Source organism: Anomaloglossus baeobatrachus, chromosome 11, assembly GCF_048569485.1.
Source record: "Anomaloglossus baeobatrachus isolate aAnoBae1 chromosome 11, aAnoBae1.hap1, whole genome shotgun sequence".
Lineage (NCBI taxonomy): Eukaryota > Metazoa > Chordata > Amphibia > Anura > Aromobatidae > Anomaloglossus > Anomaloglossus baeobatrachus.
The window spans coordinates 144,091,895-144,117,914 of NC_134363.1; the positions used below are offsets into that span (position 1 = coordinate 144,091,895).

The following is a 26,020-nucleotide window of genomic DNA, read 5'->3' on the forward strand; positions in this document are numbered from 1 at the left end:
AGAATTCTTTACTTCTACTTTCCATTCATATTCCAGCGTTTCCCAGTCACTTAATGAGCCATGGTGCCTGGCTTATACCGGACCAGTCTGCTGTGCCTGCACAAACCATGAAGGGCATATGGCACTGCCAGGTCACTCCCCACTTATCAATATTAATGACCTATCCTTCCTACAGTGCCGTACCGGACACTTTCTACCATTGTGCTCTGCACAATGCACCCCATTGTGATGAAGGTCCAGGCATTAGACCAAAACGCTAAAAATTATTTTGGATCCTTCGAAATAAAATTTCTTTTCTGCATATTCTTTCTGAGCGCTGAGCTTTACGTCAATTTTTTCTATAAGATTGGAACCCTACTTGACCACCTCACTTTTTCGGACTGCCATATACTGATATTTTCTAACAAGAATAGGCCATGAATGTGTAAGGCACCACCATAATCATTAGACTAACATCGACCGAACCCGCTGATATCAATGTATTGGGGCCCCCAACGAATGATTGTCAGTGGAGTTAAGGATCTGGCATGTCTGACCCCTTTTGTTCTGTTCTCCCAGAGTGGGCACTCCTGTTTATGGGAGATTTGGCCAAGATGGCTGCCGGCTGAAACATCATTCAGCCATCTAAGGCATGACAACAATGACTGGAGTATGGGGCCCGGGGTAATTACTTGGGTTTACCAAACCCCGGACTTGGCTGGGCCCCCCTTTTCACCGGACCCCAGTCACAGCCGCAGCAGGGTGCATTATGGAGGGAGGTGTAGAGGGTGTATTATGGAAAGGGGTGGTGTAGGTGTATTAATTTTCTGAGGGAAACACTTCATTTACTGGAACAATCTCAAGGGTGCTAACCTTTGTGACCATGACACTGTGTGTGTGTGTGTGTGTGTGTGTGTGTGTATACACATCTAAGAGTGGAGGTAAGACTTTGGAAGGCTTGAGGGGTGGAGACAGAGCTGGGTTGGAGCGTGGGTGGAGTCCAAGGGGGCCCGTAAATTTTGCAAGTATGGGGCCTTGAAATTCCTAGTGGTAGCCCTATGGGGAGCCTTAAATTTGGAAAACTTCCTATAACGTGCACTATAAGAATGAAACGCACAATCTTTGTGCCATAAAAACAGGTCTTCTAGGTGACAAACATGAAAAATGTCACTTCTGAATGTCTATTTTTATGTATAAAAATAGTGTCCATGGATTTTGCCTGTGACTCCTCACCTGGAGCAGATGAAGTCCTGTCATGCCTTGCAATGACAGCCAGAGGCGGACAGGACTGGCCGCTCGGCATCCGAGCAAGGAAAAAAAAATACCTCATTGTAATTCTCAGAGGAGACACAGGAGCACACTGCGTCTTTTTTTTTTTTTTTTAAATTTCTTTTAAAGTAAAGACTCGATGGCAAATTCTGACATATTGGCCCCAACTTGGTTGCTATGGTAATGTAGTGATATAGTAACGAAGCAAGCAACGAGCCTGGCCCTCATTCTACTAGAGTAGTGACAAACAAATATGACCCCTCGTATCCTTCCATGCCGGTTAAGTAGAGTCTTAGTGAACGGCCGCAGTGTTGTTCTGGTGGCCATATTTGAGACTACAAAGATGGAGGCCTACGCACGCACACACACACTCCTTTACCACTAGACAGTTTCTGGACCTTCTCCTTCCAGCAAACAGTATAAATGTTCGGAGTGGAAATGGCATAAAACCAGATCCGTGCCAGATGGCGCAAAAAAATAATTACCTCGTGTTCACACCTATCATTAGTGCAGACGTCCAGGAGGTCATTATGAGAAGCCATATTAAATGACTGCCAAAATGATCCCAACAGCCCGCATATCACCAGAACAACTATCCAGTAAGGCTAGTTTCACACTTGCGTTGAACAGCATCCGTTTCATTGCATTGTGTGACGGATGCAACAGATGCGTTGCATCTAGTGGCACAACGGATGCAGCGGAATGTACAAAACAACGGAATCTGCTTTTTTTTTTTTTTTCCTTTCGCTTTACAGTTTTACCGGCGGCAGACTATTGTGAACGATCAGCTGATGGCTCACAGCAGCCGGTCGCCGGGTGATCAGCTGATCGCTCACAGCAGCCAGTCGCCAGGTGATCAGCTGATCATTCGACCGCCGAGAATGTGTGTGGGAGGCGGGGTGGGTGGAGCCGAGCGGGGCCATGGCGCTGAGGACGTCAGTGCCGGGGACTGCATGGCTGGGGACGTGTGTGTGTGTGTGTGTGTGTATACATACATGCACGCGGGAAGGGGTGGAGCCGAGCGGAGAGGTGTCGGGCTCCCTGCACACGTTGTCAGGGTAAATATCTGGTAACTAAGCAAAGCACTTTGCTTGGTTACCCGATATTTACCTTGGTTACCAGCGTACACCGCTTAGCGCTGGCTCCTTGCACATTTAGCCAGGGTAAATATCAGGTAACTAGACAAAGCACTTTGCTTAGTAACCCGATGTGTACCCTGGTTATGTGTGCAGGGAGCCAGAGAGAGCATGCGCAGCGAAAGGCTACGGATTCCGCTGCTCAAAAAACATTACATGCTGCGTTCCTTCCGCCCGGCGGAAGTAACGCAGCGTTGGCCAGCGGAAGCAACGCAGGTCCATCACTTGCAATACGTTGTCCATACAAGTCTATGGGAAGCAGCGGAATCAGTTAACAGATTCCGCTGTTTTCCAAAACGGCAGATTGCAACTGAAGGAAAATAACGCAAGTGTGAAAGTAGCCCAAGATCCACAAAAAAGGAATTAGGGTTGTTTTTCTTGGCCTGTCGTATATAAGAAATATTTTACATGCCGCACCAAAAAATAAATAAAAAATAAACTGGTTACTATGGATACCTATCTTTTTATGAAGGTTTTAAGCTGTACTTCCCTAGTAACCAATCGGATTCATATTACTCAGCTGAGAGAGAAAAGAAATATCTGACACCTTCATTAGCATGACATCTCGCAGTCTATGGTCACCAAGAGTCACGATTTTGGCAACAAAAATGATTACACCCCTAAGTGAAACTGTGACTCATTAGTGTTACAAGGTGTCAGGTGTGAATGGTGGCAGGTGTGTTACATTTGGTGTTCTCCCCACACACACACTCATACTGGTCACTGGAAGTTCAACATGGCCCCTCATGGCAAAGAATTCTGAGGATCTGAAAGTTGCTCTACATAAAGATGGCCAATGTTATAAGAAGATTGCCGACACCCTGATACTGAGCTGCAGCATGGTGGCCAAAAACATACAGTGGTTTAACAAGACAGTTTCCCCTTAGAACAGGCCTCACAATGGTCGACCAAAGAAGTTGAGTGCACATGCTCAGTGTCCATGCCAGAGGTCATCGTTTCAAAATAGACGTATTAGTGCTGCCAACATTGCTGCCGAAGTTACAGGTTTGGGGGTCCGCCTGTCAGTGCTCAGACCATACGCTGTACACTGCATCACATTAGGCTGCATAGCTGTCGTCCCAGAAGGAAGCCTCTTCTAAAGCTGATGCACAAGAAAGCCAGACTAAGGACATGGATTACTGGAGCCATGTCCTGTGCTCTGATGAGACCAAGATAAACTTATTTGTTTCAGATGGTGTCAAGCGTGTGTGGTGGCAACCAGGTGAGGAGTTCAGACAAGTGTGTCCTACCTACAGTCAGGTATGGTGGTGGGAGTGTCATGGCTTTGGGCTGATGGGTGCTCCAGCTCTGGGGAGCTACAGTTCATTGAGGGAACCATGAATTCCAACATGTACTATGACATACTGACGTAGAGCATGATCCCCCTCAATTCGTAAACTGGGCTGCAGCCCAGTATTCCAACATAACGACTTCAAACACATCTCCAAGCCTACCAATGACTTGCTAAAGACTGCTCCATAGATTATGATGGGTACAAGTGCCATCCATGAAAGATGAGGATAGTACTCGTACGACAAAAAATTGATGACTGTCTGAGCCCTTGCATTTCAGATAAGCTGCTGCAGCTGATTGTTCTGGTAAGCACAGCACTCAAAAGGAGATGGCTGTGACCCTTTCACTGCCAGCGTCAGTACTCCAAATAAGTATGTTCTGATATCAATGCAGGCAAATGGATCACGGAAAAGCAGCAGATTAGAAGCTACTTAAATGAAGACAAACACCTAATAAAGGTGGTGACTCGTGATTTTTTTGCTATATTTGCAGCACCTGTCCACGTAGGTGCCGTGGTGGTTATTGGAGAATTATGACACCTTTAATGTATTGGGATTCAGGCCGCCTTCTGCTTCTCTACTTGTGTCTTGCATTTATCAGGCAGCCATGTTAATGTTGTTGCCCTGGGATATGAATGAGCTTCTCCGCATTCTGCGTAGTAGATAGCAAAATATCCAAAGAGCAGCTTGGTGTCATCTCCCCAGGCAAAAGGAAAGGGGAAAAAAAAGCAATTCTGTCTACGCCTATGAATACACAGCAGAGCGGGGGAATCTAGAATGAATATAAAATCAGGGTTTTTAATAAAAGTTGCCAGAGCGAATCCACAAACTAATTAAAGTTGTTTTTAAATTCACGAAGCCCCTTGAAACACTAATGATATCACAATGTATACGAAGACTCCCCATGTTATCACTTGTCTGCTGACTCTGTAGTTCGTCACACGCCTATGACTAAGGACCCTGTAAGGTCTGAATCATGTAAGGGTACTGCCATGTTTTTTATTCCACTTTGGCGCACACTTTTCTTTATTTCTTCATTTTAAAAAAAAAAAAAAAAAAAAAAAAATATTCTTGTTTTTTTGGTGCTGGCTGTTTTTCCCTTTTTTTCTTGCCACATAAAAAGAATATGCCAAACATGGTGGGAGCACCATATACACAACAATAAAAAGAATGTGCCAAACATGGTGGGAGCACCATATAAACAATAAAAAGAAGAATGTGCCAAACATGGTGGGAGCACCATATAAACAATAAAAAGAAGAATGTGCCAAACATGGTGGGAGCACCATATAAACAACAAAAATAATGTGCCAAACATGGTGGGAGCACCATATAAACAATGGAAATGTGCCAAACACTGGGGATCACCATATAAACAATAAGAAGAATGTGCCAAACATGGTGGGATCACCATATAAACAATAAAAGAAGAATGTGCCAAACATGGTGGTATCACCATATAAACAATAAAAAGAATGTGCCAAACATGGTGGGAGCACCATATAAACAATGGAAATGTGCCAAACACTGGGGATCACCATATAAACAATAAGAAGAATGTGCCAAACATGGTGGGATCACCATATAAACAATAAAAGAAGAATGTGCCAAACACTGGGGATCACCATATAAACAATAAGAATGTGCCAAACATGGTGGGAGCACCATATAAACAATAAGAATGTGCCAAATATGGTGGGATCACCATATGAAAAATAAAAAGAATGTGCCAAAGATGGTGGGATCACCATTTAAACAATATTAGTTTATATGGTGATCCCCGTGTTTGGCACATTCTTTTTCTTTCATGTACTGCTTCAACATATGTGCCATCGGTGATCCCTGGGTGTGAATAGGGGCCCTCTACCAACTCATTGTTTTGTTGAATTGCAATGACTAAACTAGCTCTTGCGACGTCATGGCGTTGTGGGATCTAGTAAGTGCAAGTAGCACCCAGGTTGCCACGCATCCAAAAGTGAAATCTGTCCTCCTCGTTTCCTTCTTTCCCCAATTTGTGACCAATCTGTAGTCTAGAGAGATGTTCTTTACTGAACCTGTAAGCAAGGAGGGATATTATAGGGTTTGGTATGAAAATTTTATTAAAAAAATATTGAAGGTTTTTGTTTTGAATCCTTTCATTTAAAAAGATGCAACTTTTTCTGTTGCGACGCTAGGACTGTTCTCAACCGACAGCCGACATTTACATGAAACGCACGTTGGTAAAATAAATTGTCAGAAAAGTCTGAGTAAAATGGATTTGGAAGGAAACGTGTCTGTACAGCTGTTCTGCTCTAGGCCATTGTGAATGAAGAAATGAAGTAGATCCATATACAATGAAGCGATTCTCCTAAAATGGGCACAGAGAAGACCTTTCAGCACAGATTGGCCCCTCTTGTGCCATCTTGTTGTGCCATTTACAGGTGGCAGCAAGTTTACGTGTATACCTCGGTGTATAAAATTCCCCACACTAATGTCTTACCTTTTTAAGCCATTCCTGTTGGTGTTTAGATGCCAAAGCTTTGTTCCTTCTTGGTAAACGCTGATCACCTTCTACTATTCGTGTACAGAAACCTTAAAGGGAATCGGTCATATTGAACATGGTATCTGATCTGCAGCGGGATGTTATAGAGCAGGAGGAACCGATCACATTGATATATATTTTTGTTGGCAAACGTTCAGTAAAACTTGTATTTTATTCTTTGAAATCCCTGGTATTTGTGTGCATGGTAGTCCAGTGGGCGGTCCTACTCAATGACTGCCTGTTTTCCCCTGTGCATGCAGAGCTAGCTGTCAATCACGGAGTAGGCCATCACACTGGACTCATGTACATAAACACATGGAATTTTTAGTTAATACAAGTTTTATAAAGTAGGTTTTCAACATTTCTATATATCGTTCAGCTTCTCCTTCTCTATATACAATGTCCACAGATTGGTCTGCATGTACAAGGTAACAAGTTCCTTACTAGAGCACTTTACCTTAAAGGGGTAAGTTAGATGGTCTCATGCTTTACCAGGACAGAGAGCCACTGTTTAAGATAGTCAGCCGTCCTCTTAGTCCTAACTCCTCCATGACTGGATGGCCGTTTTTTTGGAAGGTTGGCATTAGTGATGAGCGAGCACTACCATGCAAAAGTGATTGGTACATGTATGTAGATGGGCTCGACTCTCTTGTACCAAGTATAATAGAAGTCAATGGGAAAATCTAGCATTGTTCTGGAAGATCTTCCTATTTAGTTCCATTAATGGCAGTACACAATTCGAGCCTGTCTGAGCGTCCAAATGTTCATTATGAGTACGGAGCATGGTAGTGCCCGCTCATCACTAGTTACGAGTATCGAGCATGGTAGTGTTTTCTCATCACTAGTTACGAGTACGGCGCATGGTAGTGCTCATTTATCACTGCAGCCAAACGAGAACAAGTCCTGCACTGCCTGCCCTCAATTTACCTTTTGGTTCAGTGGCTCACGTGCTGATGGTTATCATGTGGCGCTGGTTTCAGGCGCAGCGTGCTGGTCGGTAGCAGACAGCTAGGGGATCCAACAGCAGGGAGACGAAAAATCGACCGCAAACAGCTGCTATGCCAAACAATTTCTTTTATTTAGACGATTTTCTCTTAGTGGACCCGTAGAAGTCTGACTTACAGACGAAACGGCCGTCGTCCTGTGGAGGGACTCGCATCCAAGCCACCTCCCGCATTTTTACCTGCACCTATGGAGAAAATCGTCTAAATAAAAGAAATTGTTTGGCATAGCAGCTGTTTGCGGTCGATTTTTCGTCTCCCTGCTGTTGGCTCATTTATCACTAGTTACGAGTACCGAGTATGGTAGTGTTTGCTCATCACTAGTTACGAGCACGGAGCGTGGTAGTACTCGCTCTTCACTAGTTACGAGTACTGAGCACCCGCGTATGGTAGTGCTCACTCAGCACTAGTTACCAGTACTGAGCACCTGCGCATGGTAGTGCTCACTCAACACTAGTAAAAATGTAAAATTAAAGGGTTAGTGAGTGAACAGATGTGCCCTCTCCTGGATAACCTAGTTGACCGCCAGGGATTAGAGAAACCAGAATAGGTCTATACTAAAGCATGGGCAATCAAAGAGGAGGAACGGTACAATTCGGGAGGCTTTACTGCTAAATGTTGGGAGAGTAATAAGTACTACTACCAGGGTCTGCAGGGGTCGGGTAGACTCGTTGGGGTTTTTTTTTGCCATGCATGATGGAGGAGCACTGTTGCTGTGCACTACTCTCCAGTAGCAGTGCAGGCCATCTTGTAGACATGACTTGTATATAAGAGACAGGACATATTCGTGTTGTCAAATTGGTCCCAAAGTATTTCTTATAGTAACCAGGATTTCTTGGTGTGGCTATGCAGCGCTATGGGGAGGAGAGAAGCAGTGAGCGACAAACATCGGTAGTTGCCCACCTGAGCTATAATGCCACCATAAGCAGTGAAATGAGAGCCGTGAATGTAGGCTGACTAGGTTAATTGGACGTTTATGACTAATATTGGTCTTTATTAAGTACTGTTGTGCTTTCTAAAAACATGAGTATCTAATCTAAAATATGGGTTTAGTAAAATTTTATATATTTTATGAGCTTCCGCCTCCACCCCCACCAAAAAAAACAATTTGCCAGATTTTCTTTCAAGGTCATGTATAGCAGCTGTTCGTCATTTTTATTTACATGACATAAACCTGGAACATCTGGAAGCCATTCTCCCTTCACTCGGGGACTAATGTTTCACTGGATGATATTAAGACTCCTTAGCAACATGAAATTTTCTTGGTGCCATCTAATTCCTTTTCGAACATCCTTTCATTCCACATTTTACATGCTTGGCATTTTACCACTGCGGAACTTAATCCACGCGACTGCACAGATTGATCATTGATTGTTTACGGCACAGAGGAGATGATGGTGTGGTGTACCCACCGTGCGGGTCCTCTGATGTGAGCATTCATCCTCCGTGGTTTAGGTAGAACCTCATATTTCTTTATTAAAAGGGACTCTGATTTTTTTTTTTTTAAAAGAGAGGAAAGCTTCATGGAAAGGGTGCTCAGGCGAGGGCGGCCTCAAAATTTAACATTTCACTGTTCTGAGTTTTGGAGAGACTCTTGGTTTTGGCATAAAAATACGGATGAAATATTGGCCAAAAATACGGATGAACTATTGGCCAAAAATACGGATGAAATATTGGCCAAAAATACGGATGAACTATTGGCCAAAAATACGGATGAAATATTGGCCAAAAATACTGATGTATGAATGATGCCTTTCCTTGTCTCACTTAAAGTGCATTAGGCTGAAGTATGACCAGGTGAAATGTAGCAGTAGGGTGGTCCCTATGGAGTCCATTCCTCCTGTGGGCCCTAGGCACTCCAGTCTGACACTGCAAGGGGAGTAACAATAGAGAGGCATAACCACACTCCCCTAGAAAATCCTTGCAGACACTGCTCTTAAGCTGGCTGAATCTCTGTATCTGACAAGGTTTGGTGCCTCTGCTTTTTTTACTATGCTGCAAAGTCAGATGTCTGAGCTAGCTGTATCGGCTTAGCCAAGTCATCAGCCTGGACTAGACTGTCAATTATCAAGAGTGGAGGAAACCTTCCCCTTCTCTGGCAAGCAGGAAGCCGGCAAACCGAGGCACTATGAGCTCATGAAGATCAATAATGAGAAAACCTGTTTAAGAGGACCAGTTTGTTGGGGGTTTTTTTCTATTTTATTCCTGCTGCTCCCACGTATACCTGTGTTTTTTTTTGTTTTGGTTTTTTTTTACATATGGTTACTGAGAAATATGCTTTTTTATTCTAATCTTCATGGGCTGTACCTAAGAGGCGTGGCCTAAAGACCCGCCCAGGAGGATCCTGTGAGCGTTCTACCTTGTATAAATTCGCATTAAATAAAGAGGTCCATATCTCTGAAACCAGTATGAAGGGGTTTTTAAAAAAAACAAAAAAAATTCTAAGGGGAGTATTGGGAATAAAATAAGAGGAAAAGCTGTACATTTTGTCTTGGCATGGGGTTAGGGTATGAGAAATCAAACTATTAATATTGCAATATGTCTGGGAATGTAACTTTAGTCTTTTGGGCTAAGAGCGGAAATGGGAAAAAGACACGTTTCACAATCCGCACCTGAAAACTATATTATTTTTGCTCACAACCGATAAATATGGAACTGGTGGTCTCTTTTCATGGATATCTGTGTGTGTGTGTGTGTGTGTGTGTGTGTGTGTGTATATATATATATATATATATATATATATATATATATATATATATATATATATATATATATATATATATATATATATATATATTATTATGAAACAAACATTACATAGTTGGTTTTTTTTTTTTCCTATTATTGATTGAACATGGTCAATTTGGAGCCGGTCCTTGTCTATGAACTGAGACATCTCGCTAAAGCCCGGCAGTGCAATTGAAGGCACCAACTCATTCGTTCTTACTGCATCACTTAATGAAAGCGAGACAAGTAACGTTGTAACGCCGTATACCCAGGAGCACATTGCCTCTGTCTGAAATTGAGCGAGCAGATAGAGAACCACTGGACCTGAAACTGTTTGCAAGACATCTGAAATCTGCACATTTTCTTACTGATTGCCTACACTTCACATTTCCTATATTTATCCACATTAGTTTTTAAATATTATTGTCCATTTAAAGGATAAAAAAAACTTACGGTATTTCATTTTTTGTAATAGCATGAGTGTTGTTGTCCACTGCTGTCAAACAATTTTTAGGTACAGGAAGTTTTATAAGGTTTGTACACACCCTGCAGACTTTTTCTGCACCGAAAAACATACCTTCTGGCCAAACAAATGCACCAAAAACACGTGTCTCCCTATGCCTCACTGTATGTCGCGCCCCCATATACTGTGCTTCTGGCCGGGATCGGAGGTCCGAGGTGACATACGGTGAGGAGGGGTGATCCGTAGTGCAGTGCCGTTCAGGCTACAGATCACAGCTTCCAGCCGCATGCACTCCCCTCAGACCTGCGCCCCTGGCAGGATGTCCTGTCAGCGATCACAATACCAGCAGCGGATGGAGGCCCGAGGTGAGCACATGTGGTGAGCGGCGGTGGTGTCAGCATCGGAGCGGGAGGGGGGCTGAACGGCAGAGTGGGGAGCAGCACGCCAAGATCAGTAACTGTGCAATGACTGGCATCGGTACTCCCACATCTCAGCGGGTGACAGGGGGAAAGTGGAGCACACAGCATACGCCGTGTGATCCACAAAGATGGCACTGATCTCCTCACTCTGGTGTGATATGGACAGCCCAGGGGGTGCGTCCAGGTCACAGCAGACGCCTTCTCTGTTACAATATAGGGACAGAATCCGACCACTGTCTTCTATGCACAGGGGGCTGCCATACAGGATGTGAGTAACTGTCGTTACAAACACCAAATCCAAGATGGCAGCCCCCAGTGCTTCAGTTTAAATAGAATTAAATAAAAACTAAACAATGATTTTTTTTAATTTTGTATTAAAAATATTTGATTTCACAATCCCTATTATTAATGCAAAAATGAAAAAACGCGACACCTTCCTTTAAGGGAGACAAAAGCTACAAGTTAGCTAGTGGAAACTTCTTTAGGAAATGCTCCTTCTTTGGGGCATTTTTTTGGAGCAGTTCTTTCGTTCCCTAAAGTTATTGTGAAGTGTTTTTTGAAACTTTTTGGGTATGTGCACACTGAGCCTTTCTGAGGAGTATTTGGAGAAGAATCTGAGTGGAAAATCTCCAATTCCTTCTCAAACATCCTCAAACTTAGTTTCCACCCCAAAAATGTGCAAAAAGACTTAGTGTGCACATACCACCTGAATATATATATATTTATTTATATATAATTTATTATAATATAATTATTATAATAAATTTTGCACCCTTTTGATGGGACAGTGCCTAGTTTGGAGCAGACATATCATTGGTGCAGCCTGTGTAGTCACATAGGGGACCAAGAGTTGAGGAGCACATTTCTACCTCCAAAGCAGGGGGAATTGGCCATTTTGATGAGTTATTGGACTGAAAAGGGCCCATATATTATTCTTGCACAGGTTCCTCTTCTATATGTGTCCACCAGTGATTGCACTGATTGGCTTCTACTTGAATTCAGGGCAGTAGGATCTTATACAAGCCCATATGGACTTGACCTCCTGGTGGTGACAGCAAGGTCTCATGTCCACTGGCACGGAGGATTGGTGGTCTCTTCTATACAAGCCCATATGGAGTTGACCTCCTGGTGGTGACAGCAAGGTCTCATGTCCACTGGCACAGAGGATTGGTGGTCTCTTCTCGTAGGCTACATTGATAGACCCCCTTTGTTCTGTTTATCAGAGGGCTCTGAAAGTTAAAATCCCAGGGTTTAATTTTAGGGAATGCAGAGCCACCTGAAGATTGGCCAGGTCCTTCTTTTAGGTGCTTCATGACTTTGAAAACCTGGAGCAGTTAAAAAGAAAAAGTGAGAAGACTGAACATGTTCACAGCAAATAGTTTTGACGTTGCTGTGCATATGTTGATTCTTTTTACCACTTTTTAAAGAAAGTTCCAGATGGAATCCGCCAGAAAAAGACTACTTGTGCGCATACTGGGAAACTGCTCCATAGTTTGAGTGGTGGGATATTTAAGAGAGGTATCAAGAACCGTAATAGGTCAATAGCTAATATCTTCAAGTCTTCCTTTTTTTTATTTTCAGGAAAGTGAAGATGCAGTTAAGGTTTTAGCAAAAGAAAAAGATCTTTTAGAGCGGGAAAAGTGGGAGCTGCGGCGCCAAGCCAAGGAAGCAACGGACCATGCCAGTTCCCTTCGATCACAGTTGGACTTGAAGGACAATCGGATCAAGGAGCTCGAAGCTGAGCTTTCAATGGTGAGATATGAAATACATTTCTCTCTTTCAACCCTGGTGTTCTCCTGTCATCCATTCATAGAGATATACAGTTCATTTTATTCCCAACACCGTCACCCATGACCAAGGGACAGTCCAGATTAATTCCCGACTGCAATTAGGTACAACATTTATACTCAGCCATAACGGACAATCACAAGTTTTCTTCCATCCGTCTGGTTCAATAAAGTCCAACTCTGCACATACTTATGTTTGTAATCAAGGAAAAAAAAAGATTAATCCACAATGTAATTATCAGTTACATAAAAGGATTATATACATCACCTTTTTTTCTGAGAAAATCCTAATTAGTAGGAAATTGCTAAATGACTATTTGTGGCAGCCTCGAAAAATCAGCCATAGCACCGAATCCGTAGCTTCTGCTACTTCAAATACGTTCTATGATCTTCTTAAAGGGGTTTATTTTTACATAATACTGTTTACATGTCGGTCAGGATATCATAAAAGGTAAATTATTGATCTTGCTGCTTTCCAAAACTTCCATTGACACCTAATCACTCACGTGGTAATCTCTCCGTGAGAATCGGTGGTGGGACTTTTTTCAGGACATAGTTGGCCCAAGTCATGGACCTCTGACTTTGACAATAGCTATAAATCCCCTTAGAGCACCAACCACCAGGAGTTTCCTATATAACCTAAAGCCAGTGCTATACTGGCGCTATCATGCTGATTCTATACATACCTTTTAGTTGTGAGATCGGATGTATAGTTTTCTAAAATACAGGCAAGTAAAGTTTGTGAAATGCACTGTTATTTGATTGATAGGTGCAACGTATCTAATAGGTGGGTCGGGTTTTGCTAGTTTTTCCTGCCCGTCTGCTAACTGTACTGAGCACTATCGCACAAACCATGGCAAATATTCATTCTAGTTTTGGTCACTTTTAGCGTCACAAGACACTAATTGGTTACAGAATTAGGACTTGGACGTAAAATCTTAATTAAGATTGCACTATTACATTTCGGAACTGTTTAAGTCACACAGGACTCAGCTGCCAAAACATGTCTCTCCGAAATACTAAAATTTCAATGACTACGGAGATGTACCTTCAAAACCCCCTTATTTTATTTATTTATTTTTTTTATCCGATTAATCGGATTGTCCTGGCAAAATCAAGGCTGTTGGCATCAGTCTGGAAAATAGGGCTTGAGCTGAGCTCTATTACCCACGTAACTGCCTCTGCCAGCCAGGGCCGGCTCTCAAGAACCTGGTTTTCCTTTTATTTTCTCAAGAAACCCTATTCTCCCACTTTGAGGGCCCCATTCCACTCTACAGCCATAGTAACTACATCGTTCAGGGACAGCAAGATTCAGTCTGGTGCACCACACAGCTGAGCTGACTACGCCATGTCTCGGACCCGAACCCTACGAGGTCTTCTCTACTGCTCCTCTCCAGTCCCACCTAAACTCTAAGACTGTACCAAGCTGTAGCCGGTCTTGGGTTTACGCTCAACCCTCCACTCCATGGCTCTTTCCACATTGACCTCACTCCATCACAGCCAACCTCAACCCCCTTTATCGGTGGCCTACATTGAACAATGCACCCTTTTCTACGATCCACCTCCCTAACCCATATCTCGCAATCCATTACTTATTATCTGACCATTTTATCCAATGATCATCAGGCCTTGCTCAGCGAAACAATGGAACAGAGTTTGTAGGACAGTTCCAATGGTCTGGTATTTGTTTCCAGCACAAGCCTTCCTAATAACATAGTTGAGATTAGCTTGGAAGTTAGTGCTCCCAAAGGAGCCGTTTAGCTGAGATCTTAATCAGAATGTTTTATAGTGATCCACATTAACTCCAAGATAATTGGAGCTCAGTTGGTTCATAATAAGGCGACATTTCATGCAATTATCCATGTAATTAGTTGGCCTCCTATTTTCTACATGGTTAAAAGTCTGCAGTGATGGCCGACAGAAGGTGGACAAGATACAAAGTCCTAAACAACTGGAATGACCCAGGTTCTGCGGATTCAAACAGACGTTCCATAGTTTGAGAACACTTTTACATAATGCACTATTCCTTTTATTCACACACCATAAAAATGCGCTTTTAGCTCACCACCTCTTAAATGTGTGCATAAATCCATGGGAATTACTCTGATGAATAATGCCAGGTTGGAAAGGAATTGATGGGACTTAAAAAATTTGTGAAAACCCAGCACTTTTTTTCCAGTGTAAATACAAACTTTTATTGAAATATTTAAATTAAAATTGTAGAAGAATTAAAAAAACAGGACATTCTGGGGATAGCAAAACCCGACGCTTTTCGCACTGGCATTTATGTGCGGTTTTTATTCATGATTTTAATTTGGATGTTTCAATAAGTTTGTGTATTCACCCTGGAAAACGTGCTGGATTTTTACGATCACTAGTCCCATTATACAGTGATTTGTATGTTTTTGTTAATTATACATCTATCCACCAGGTAAGATTGTTTCTTCACAAGGTTTGTTATATCTTAAAAAGTTTTTTTCATGAACACCATTAATTTTACAAATCATTTTAAGCACTAATCTTAGAATAAAATGCACAATTGGATGTGTTTAAAAATAATGTTCTTGTACTGAGATCTTATATATGTGTCCATGCTATGTAATGCCCGTGTCTGACTGGACATGGTGTGTTCATATCACATCTGTTTTGCGTCCTCCCCGACCCAGGAAAATACAGACATTACAGCACAGGATCATAAATGATTCTTTCTGTGAGGTAAAACCTTTTGTCTTCCTGGGGTTTTTAAACATGTTTTACCTCACAAAAAGCAGCATCTGTGATCCTATCTATATACTTCCTCCCCGACCCAGGAGATGTGGTATGATCAGACCATGTCCCTGTAGGGTCAGACACTGCCATTACACAGTACATAGCAGAGGCACATATATAAGATTATCTCAGCACAGGAAGATTTTTTTTTTTTAAACATGGAAAATATTATTCTAAGATCTATGGATTAAAATTAACTTTATTAATGGGACATCCTCTTTTTAAGGATGTCTTGTATCACTGAAAATTAGAGTAAAACCTGTCAACTGTGTCCTCAAGGTGTGCTCTACAGACATGTGCAAGGGGTAACATTGGGGCAAATGAAGGCGCAACTCTGCTCAGTGTCCAGATCCTTTCTTGCAGCAATGAGAAGTTTCTTATGTATAAATCAACAACATAATGTCTCAAAGTTCCACCTAATGGTTCACCTAGTAGCGCTGGCCCTCCCCTCCACAGCGCGGCCCTTTCCTCCACAGCTGTGGTCTGATCGCAGGATCGGGCCACAGTTGCATGACACTCGGCTACTGCTGTGCTGCGAGCGTGAGCCGAGTGTCATGAGAGCACTCGCACTAATCCCCGTGTGGCCTCAGCCTTATAGGCCTCCAATAGAACAGATTTCTCAAAAAATCCATTGGAAAACAGCCCTGTTTGGAGCAGAGTTTGAAGCCAACTATGTGACACTAAGGTCTATTCATTAAGCCCGTTCTACACAACAGATGGCTGTTGGCCAAACGATGCGTTGGCCGACAGTTATCACAATGACTCTCCCATGCACAGTAGTGTTCGTTCTGACCACTTCTGTGTCGTCTACGGGAAAGCCTTTGACTGGCACATTGGCCTTCAACTAATATCCGGGAGAACAATGCGATGGGCAGTTTGAAATGGCACATGCACGATCGACATTTTCCCCCGATCACCAGGTCATCTGGCGCCCTCATACACATTAGATTGTTGGCCAAACCTATCAATACTGGCAAGTTCAGCCAACATTAGTCTTGTGTATGGTGGCCTTTAAAGGGGTTATCCATTAATAGGACAAGCTTTCTAATTCCACGTTTCCCCCAGGTAAAATAATAAAGCCTATACCCCTCTCCCCTACCGGCGCCGTTCCAGCGGTGCCGGAGCCCATGTGACATCACAAGCCCCACGTCCCATCAGTGTCTCTTCTGTCTCCCCGCCTTCGAACACAGGAGCAATGAACAGGAAATGAGCGCAGCCACAAAGCTCCCTTCCCGTTGACTAACTAGTTTGGTCCGAAGGCGGGGAGACTGAAGCCGGCACTGATTGGCTCTCGTGATATCACCACATCATGTGAGCCCCGGGAAGGCAAACCGCGACACCGTTGGAACGGCGCCAATACAGGAGATGAGGATAGGCTTTATTTTACCTGGTGGAAACATGGAATCAGAAGGGGTTGTCCTAGTGGTGGACAACCCCTTTTAATATTGACTTACAAATATGCTTATCGATAACATGTCCAGTTTGTGTGCCATGAAAGTAGACATGCAAATATTCTGTATAGATGGAAGTTTGGATCACGAATATCAAGTCCTCTGTTGGGTCCAAGAATCCATTCTGGATTCTGATTGGACTCCCTTCTTCCTGATTCATCAAATTTCAACTCCGAGTGACCAAAAAAATGCTTAAGAAGTTTAACATTATTTGAAAGTAATCTGCAATAGTAGAATTTCACTTTGACAATGGTAGATACTTGGTTATAATCTGCTGTAAACACTGGGAGACGTGGTTTCTTGGGGTTGACATCCTTCAAAATCTCCATGCACCGTAAAGTTTTGGTCCTCACCGTCTTGTATATAAAATGCTCACCTCCGAGTAACCATAAGATATTTCTATTAATGTTTTTTTAATGTTCCTGACTCACATATATTTCACTTACAACATGTCTCTTTACTCTCCTCTCCTCCTCCCCCTTCTTGTGGCTTAGTTTTAAGTATATCCCAGTTAGATTATCATGCTTGTGACCTGTTTCTCCAGATAACAAAGTGTGTTGCCCAGAGAAAGGAATACCGTGTTTTTGATCACTACATTGAGAAGGAGCCCTCCACAAGAGGGATAGCGGTAAGATTAAAGTTCTTAGGGAAAACACCTCTTCTTTTTTTTTCCTTTTTTTTTTTTTTTAATCCAATTTTTTGTGCACTTTTTTTCTTTTAATTCTTTTTCTTTTTTTATTTGTTTGTCACCTTTTATCATCGGATCAATCTGCACAATTGTTATGGCTAACACATGCACCTCTATCCTCCTGAAATTTTCACACAATTGTTATAACACTGATGGGACTGAATCAATGCGTTGGTAACAATGGGGCAGAGGAGGGGGCATACGCATAACTGCCAGCAAACTGATGTTGGTGTATACTTGGCTATTATACTTAAAGAGAAGGTCACCGAGATCAGATCTGTGGGGTCTGACACCTGGCATACCAACCATTCAGGATGTGACCCATAAATGGAGCCGGAACAGCACTGCAGCTCAGCTCCTATACAATTGAATATAGGGGTGCAGCGTGTCGGACCCCTAGCAATCTGATATTGCGGACCTCTGCTAAGAATGGATCATCAGTATCAAAAGACCAAACAGTTTGAATAAAAATCTGAAATACTAACAAATTGAGGAAATACGAATATTCTTCTTAGATTTATAGATGCTGAAGGCCTCGTTCAGAAAACCTACAATGCTCTGACTTGGTTCTCTGTGCAATTTACATTCAAGTTGGAGGGAAATTTTGTGGTACTGGTCCCATTGCTTTTAGTGGGAATGAGTGGTGCTCTTTTTTTTTTTTTTTTTTTTTTTTTATACCAGTATTCAGAAATCTTCGAAAGCAGTCAGTCCTTCACGAAAGAAAGCTGCATGTTACTAGTATCTTGCAAAATGAGTAAGTCACATACCAAATATAGGTCTGTTGCATTCATCCCCACAAAATGAAGATACTTTACTTATCTGGAAGCACTTACTGTGTTTCCCCAAAAATAAGACAGTCCTTTTATTTTTTGCTCTGAAAATGTACTAGGGCTTCGTTTTCTTTGGGGCAGGGCTTCAGTTTTCTTTGGGGCAGGGCTTCAGTTTTCTTTGGGGCAGGGCTTCAGTTTTCTTTGGGGCAGGGCTTCAGTTTTCTTTGGGGCAGGGCTTCAGTTTTCTTCAGGGTAGCATGGGTTGGGAGTAAATTTACCCCCTCAAAAAAGGCAGACACACCCCACAGGAGAATAATACTAACCAGAGCACAGACATCTGCATCGCTCCTGGGACCTGGAATGCTGTGGAATACATCGATGCGTTCCACTGCAGGCCCTCAATGCATTCCACCACAGGTCCCCGCAGCAGTGCGATACAGGTCGTCGCATTCCACAGCTTCCTGTTTTGGGGTCTGATGAGTACGATTGCGGTGTTTGTCTTTTCTCTTTTGGGGTGTCTGCTTTCTATAATGAAGTGTCCTGTAGTATTTTTCTTTTTTTTTTTTTTTTTTTTTTTTAAGCTGCATGGACACTTAATTATTGAACCGCAACTAGGGCTTCTTTTCGGGGTAGGGCTTATATTTAAGCCTTACTCTGAAAATTCCCGCTAGGGCTTATTTTTGGGGAACACATTATATATGTTCAATTAATTTAAAAATATATCTGGCATCGATGTATAAACTTCGAGCTAATGTCCCTCAAGTCTTATAATCTTTCTTCACGGTTTATTAATGAGTCACTACTGAAAAATATTCACTAGAAATAAAGTCAAAATGCACCTGCAAAAATCATGTGGAAAAAAATTAAAATAAAATGTCTGGGTTAAAATTGTATAGGGTTTGTATTAGTTATTAGACTGATACAAACAATAAATGTGTTCTGAAATTCCATCTCCGAGAATCTGCAACTGCAGCGGGAGATATACGGCACCACCTGCTGCAATAAATCTTATCCGCTTCCTGAGGACAAACTTTCCACAAAATAGGGAGCATTTAAAAAGAAAAAGCGCTCTTCATTGGATATGGTTCATGGAGACATTTTAAAATGTCCAAGTCCAGTAAAAGCTTTACTTGAAGAGAATCTGTCGGCAAGTTTTTGGTATGTAACCTGAGAACCATATGATGTAGGGGTTAAAACATGGAATTCAGCAATGTCGCTTATCAGTCTGTTTTTTTGTTTTTTGTTTTTTTTTTTACTTAAAATGAAGATTTTATCACCAGGTGATTATCACTGCTCTGCACTATTGGGCTTGTGAGCAGTGGTCTGACCATGCCTCTCCTCTGATAAGCAGCTCACAGTTAGGCTATGTGCGCACAGTGCGTTTTTCGCGGCGTTTTTGCGCGTTTTTCGGTTGCGGTTTTGGCCTCAAAACTGCATGACTTTGCTTCCCCAGCAAAGTCTGAGTTTTCATTTTTGCTGTCCGCACACATCTGTTTTTTAAGCTGCGTTTTTGAGCTTGAAAAAAAAAAATGGACATGTCAATTCTTTCCATGCAATGCATTGGAAAAACGCAGCAAAACGCAGAGATCAAAAACGCAGCAAAACGCACCCAAAAACGCACCAAATCGCGGTAAAAACGCATGCGGTTTTTTTTCGGGCGCAGGTGCGTTTTTGGCGGCCAAAAACGCAGCGTCAAAAAAACGCAGCGTGCGCACATAGCCTTAGCTGCAATGAGCGATGACTGAGTCCTTCATAACTTTAGTGGTTTACACAGTCTTCTACTTCTAGAAATGTCACCTGGCCAATAACCTTTTAGGACACGTCGTTGGAGAGAGTTCATATAATCAAGACTTAATAAATGACTTCTCATTTGGGAGATTGGTGGAACAGTCAAAAAATTCCCCACCTTACAAATGGTTGAAGGTTTGTCTGCTCGGCCTTTCACATCGGGGACACTTAGTGGGTGCAGGTAATCCTACCATCACCCCGTGAGAATGGATGCTGTCTCTGATTTTAGGTCTAAGTAGAATTATTCATTGTATTGCAGGATGTGTGATAGGATTACCCATGACAGTGCAAACTGCTTCTGTCTACAGGTGCATCTCAATAAATTAGAATATCATCAAAAAGTTCTTATTTCAGTAATTCAATACAAAAAGGGAAACACATAATATAGTCATTACACGCAGAGGGATCTATTCCAAGTGTTTATTTCTGTTAATGTTGATGATTATGGCTTACAGCCAATGAAAACCTAAAAGTCATTATCTCAGAAAATTAGAATTGCCCCAAAATACGTGCAAAGGCTTCCGAAGCATTTGAAAGGGTCCCTTAGTCTGGTTCAGTAGGCTACACAATCATGGGGAAGACTGACTTGACAGATGTCCAGGAGGCAGTCAATGACACACTCCACAAGGAGGGTAAGCCACCAACATTCATTGATAAAGACGCTGGCTGTTCACTGAGTGCTGTATCCAAGCATATTAATGGAAAGTTGAGTGGAAGCAAAAAGTGTGGTAGAAAAAAGTGCTTAACCGGGATAACTGCAGCCTTGATAGGATTGTTAAGAATAGGCCATTCAAAAATTTGGGGGACATTCACAAGGAGTGAACTGCTGCTGGAGACTGTGCTTCAAGAGCCACCACACACAGACGTATCCAGGACATAGGCTACAAGTTCCTTGTGTCAAGCCACTCATGACCAATAGACAATGCCAGAAGCGTCTTACCTGGGCCAAGGAGAAAAAGAACTGGACTGTTGCTCAGTGGTCCAAGGTGATTTCAGATGAAAGTAAATCTTGCATTTCATGTGGAAATCGCGGTCCCAGAGTCTGGAGGAAGAGTGGAGAGGCCACAATCCAAGCTGCTGGGGTCTAGTGTGAAGTCTCCACAATCAGTGATGGTTTGGGGAGTCATGTCATCTGCTGGTGTAGCTCCACTGTGTGTTATCAAGACCAAAGTCAGCGCAGCCATCTACCAGGAAATTTTAGAGCCCTTCATGCTTCCCTCTACCGACAGGCTTTTTGGAGATGAAAATTTCATTTTCCAGCAGGACTTGGCACCTGTCCACACTGCCAAAAGTACCAATACCTGGTTTACTAACCACATTATCACTATGCTTGATTGGCCAGCAAACTCTCCTGACCTAAACCCCATAGAGAATCTGAGACACCAGAGCCAACAATGCAGACGAGCTGAAGACTGCTATCAAAGTAACCCGGGCTTCCATAACACCTCAGCAGTGCCACAGGCTGATCACCTCCATGCCACGCCGCATTGATGCAGTAATTCATGAAAAAGGAGCCCTGACCAAGTATTGAGGCATTACTGTACAGACCTTTCAGTAGGCGCCAACATTTGAGTTTAACATCATTTTTTTTCAGTTGGTCTGATATAATATTCTAATTTTCTGAGATAATGACTTTTGGGTTTTCATTGGCTGTAAGCCATAATCATCAACCTTAACAGAAATAAAAACTTGGAATAGATCCCTCTGCGTGTAATGACTCTATATAATATATAGGAATAGATCCCTCTGTGTAATGACTATAATATATAGAAATAGATCACTGTGTGTGTAATGACTCTATATAATATACAGGAATAGATCGCTCTGTGTGTAATGACTCTATATAATATACAGGAATAGATCCCTCTGTGTAATGACTCTAATATATAGGAATAGATCACTGTGTGTAATGACTCTATATAATACATAGGAATAGATCGCTCTATGTGTAATGACTCTATATAATATATAGGAATAGAGCCCTCTGTGTGTAATGACTATATAATACATAGGAATAGATCACTGTGTGTAATGACTCTATATAATATATAGGAATAGATCACTGTGTGTAATGACTCTATATAATATATAGGAATAGATCGCTCTATGTGTAATGACTCTATATAATATATAGGAATAGAGCCCTCTGTGTGTAATGACTATATAATACATAGGAATAGATCACTGTGTGTAATGACTCTATATAATATATAGGAATAGATCCCTCTGTGTGTAATGACTCTATATAATACATAGGAATAGATCCCTCTGTGTAATGACTATAATATATAGAAATATTTCCCTCTGTGTGTAATGACTCTATATAATATATAGTAACAGATCCCTCTGTGTGTAATGACTCTATATAATATACAGGAATAGATCCCTCTGTGTGTAATGACTCTATATAATATACAGGAATAGATCGCTCTGTGTGTAATGACTCTATATAATATACAGGAATAGATCCCTCTGTGTGTAATGACTCTATATAATATACAGGAATAGATCGCTCTGTGTGTAATGACTCTATATAATATATAGGAATAGATCACTGTGTGTAATGACTCTATATAATATACAGGAATAGATCGCTCTGTGTGTAATGACTCTATATAATATATAGGAATAGATCACTGTGAGTAATGACTCTATATACCCTTTTTGTATTGAATTACTGAAATTAACTTTTTGATGATTTTCTAATTTTTTTGAGCTGCACTTATATATCCAAGTGCAAGTTTTATTCTGTAAATGTTTAAGAACTTTCCAGAAAACAGACTCTTCCCAGTTCTTGTTTTATCGTGTTACTTTTTCCCTATTTTGGTGCAGCCATTGTTTTGTTTCTTATTTTTGTTTGTTGCTTTTGTGCCGACTGACAGCCAGACTCCCTCATACATAATGCATGCCTTGTCTCGAAAGATTGATGCTCCCTCTTGTGGCCAGAATCAATATCTCCAGCAGACGGCTATTATCCTTCACGGCTTTGAAAGATGCATCTACGGCGGCTTTAAACATCAAAAAAAACGCCCTCACCGCCCACACTGCCTATAAATGAATCCAGAACATCTAAGGGGCTAGATTAACCGTTTTATGTAAAAATGACCTAGTTTTTTTTTTCAGACCATCCCAGAACTGCAGAATTCCACGGGGACGCCGAGCGATTGGTGTGTGGCATCCTCTTATCTAGTACTGAGGATAGCGTATGATGCCGACATGACTGAATACAGGGTTAAAATTGTCGCCTGTGAGAAATCACAGCAGAGATTGATAGAAGTGGAGCCACGGGGCTCTGGGAGACGTGTAATGTGTTTTAAGGTTTTATTGAACAAGTGTACAAAGTGGTTGTTCAGTTTGTGAAGTCTTAAGTCGGATTATTATTTTATGTGTCTTGGCATTTAACGGTCGTATTGGATAGTGTGGATTGGAGGTGGACGGCAGCAGCCCGGAGTGTGACGTAAGGTGAAGGCAATGGCGAAGCGGAAAATACAACCGGTTGCCGTACATCACGGAAACTAGAACTGATATATGCGGCCTGATTGGCTCGAGCAAGAACAGTATGACCTTCATATACCTATGCATATGGAAAGAAGTTGCCCAATTCTTGCTCCTTGCAGCCACCACTAGGGGGAGACTTGTGCATACTGTCTATACATTGAACTCCATTGTAAATCTGCAGAAAAGTCCTAAGCTCCCTCTAGTGGTGGCTGCAGAAACAGTGCTCCAGCCGATATAAAAAATTGTTAAAAGGAGCCTGTCCTGTAAATTGCTATTAACTAGCAGGTTAATTGTATTCTGACGGCATGTGACCACTACACTGAGAACCCTGCTCCCAGGAGGAAATTGACTTTATTCCTCCCAGCAGCCTTGGTGTTCAAATCAGTGGGAGAACTGGCATGTTTTCAGTCACCACTTGGTGCATAGTGTGCGGCAGCTGTAACTGCACTCCCTGCACTGACTTACAGCTGGCTCTACGTGCATAGTGTGCAGCGGCTGTACCCGCACCCCGTGCACTGACTGAAAGCTGGCTGTACGTGTATAGCAGCTGTATCTGCACTCCCTGCACTGACTGACAGCCAGCTCTACGTGCATAATGTGCAGCGGCTGTAACTGCACTCCCTGCACTGACAGCCAGCTCTACATGCATAGTGTGCAGCGGCTGTATCTGCACTCCCTGCACTGACAGCCAGCTCTACATGCATAGTGTGCAGCGGCTGTATCTGCACTCCCTGCACTGACAGCCAGCTCTACATGCATAGTGTGCAGCGGCTGTATCTGCACTTCCTGCACTGACTGACAGCTCTATGTACATAGTGTGCAGCGGCTGTATCTGCACTCCCTGCACTGACAGCCAGCTCTACGTGCATAATGTGCAGCGGCTGTAACTGCACTCCCTGCACTGACAGCCAGCTCTACATGCATAGCGTGCAGCGGCTGTATCTGCACTCCCTGCACTGACAGCCAGCTCTACATGCATAGTGTGCAGCGGCTGTATCTGCACTCCCTGCACTGACAGCCAGCTCTACATGCATAGTGTGCAGCGGCTGTATCTGCACTTCCTGCACTGACTGACAGCTCTATGTACATAGTGTGCAGCGGCTGTATCCGCACTGACTTACAGCTGGCTCTACGTGCATAGTGTGCAGCGGTTGTACCCACACCCCCTGCACTAACTGAAAGCTGACTCTACAGTGTATAAGTACAGAGCAGGCTGTCAGTCAGTGCAGCATCAGAACAATACTAACCTGCAGACTAACCCCATATATACAAATTAATTATGTTTTTACATGATAGGTCCTTTTTTTAAGGGATTTGAACAAAGCCTTTTGTATGATGATGGGGGGGGGGGGGACACCTCTCCATTCCAAAGGAGTTGGAATGGAGAGGTGATCGCTCGTCCTTACTGCTGCTCTATCCTATATACATGAGGCTGACCAAGATAGACAAGTGCTGTTCTCTGTCATTGCCATCAGTTCTGTGGACTTTAATGAAGTAGTGCACGTACATGACCAGCCCCTTTAGATAAAGAATGTTAGATCCTAGGGACCAGCCTTCATTACCGGGGTCCCAACATCTTCCTCTAGCAATGGCCAGATGGAAACTGTGTACCTTGTATGGATTGGAACACTTCTGTTTAGTGGCTACCCTTCAGATCAGCTCCTGTCCGTTTGCAAATATGTCTCCCTCCTGACGGCCATATTGTCTACTGAGGAGAAAGGGCAAACATTTATACATCCAAATATACAAATGGTAATTATTCCTTATAAATGAAATTCCAGCCGGCAGCCATCCCTCTACTGTCACACAATATACCTGCCCCATTACAGCTCTGTTACCGACCGTGACAGGCCGAGGGCAGCTTCAAGATCTTTGTGCAGCTTAAGTCAATTAATCTTAAATAGAGTATTAAGCCTAATCTCGTTATTAAGAAGAACACAAGCTGGATTGACTGCTCCGGTAATCTGCTTAATTTGTGGTCAAACATTATCAATAAGCAATCTGCATTAATTGAGACGGTTACAGTGAACCAGAGGCAGAAGATTGTTCAAAGCACAGACATCGAACACAGCCAAGTACAGTATAGGAGAAGAGTCACTGACCCCTAGGAATAGGACCGGACCATCGTGGGCTAGTGATGAGGGAAAACTGGCTCATCAATTGATTTTATGTTGCATGGCTTGGCGCCCTACTCAAGCAGAATTACTTTAGTAGGACGCCAAGAATTACTACTCAAACCTTTACAGACCAAAGTATGAAAGACCTGGAGAAAGTAAAATTAAGGCTGCTTTACACGCAGCAACATCGCTAGCGATGTCGCTCGTGAAAGCACCCACCCCTGTCGTTTGTGCGTCACGAGCATATCGCTGCCCGTGGCGTACAATATCGCTAACACCTGTCACACGTACTTGCCTTCCTAGCGATGTCGTTGTGGGCGGCAAACAACCTTTAAGAGGGAGGTT

At 42.6% G+C, this 26,020-nt stretch overlaps 1 protein-coding gene across 4 annotated transcripts in view; it reads left to right on the forward strand.

The window, feature by feature from the left end:
• LOC142255679 (kazrin-like) overlaps positions 1-26,020 on the forward strand; it is a 130,315-nt gene that overhangs the window by 89,056 nt on the left and 15,239 nt on the right. For 3 of the 4 annotated variants that reach the window (XM_075327115.1, XM_075327119.1, XM_075327118.1), the window contains exons 4-5: positions 12,389-12,559; positions 17,359-17,442. In XM_075327115.1, coding sequence (XP_075183230.1) covers positions 12,389-12,559; positions 17,359-17,442 — 255 coding nt within the window. The remainder of the gene's footprint in view (positions 1-12,388; positions 12,560-17,358; positions 17,443-26,020) is intronic. The other variant, XM_075327117.1, reaches the window with a different exon arrangement.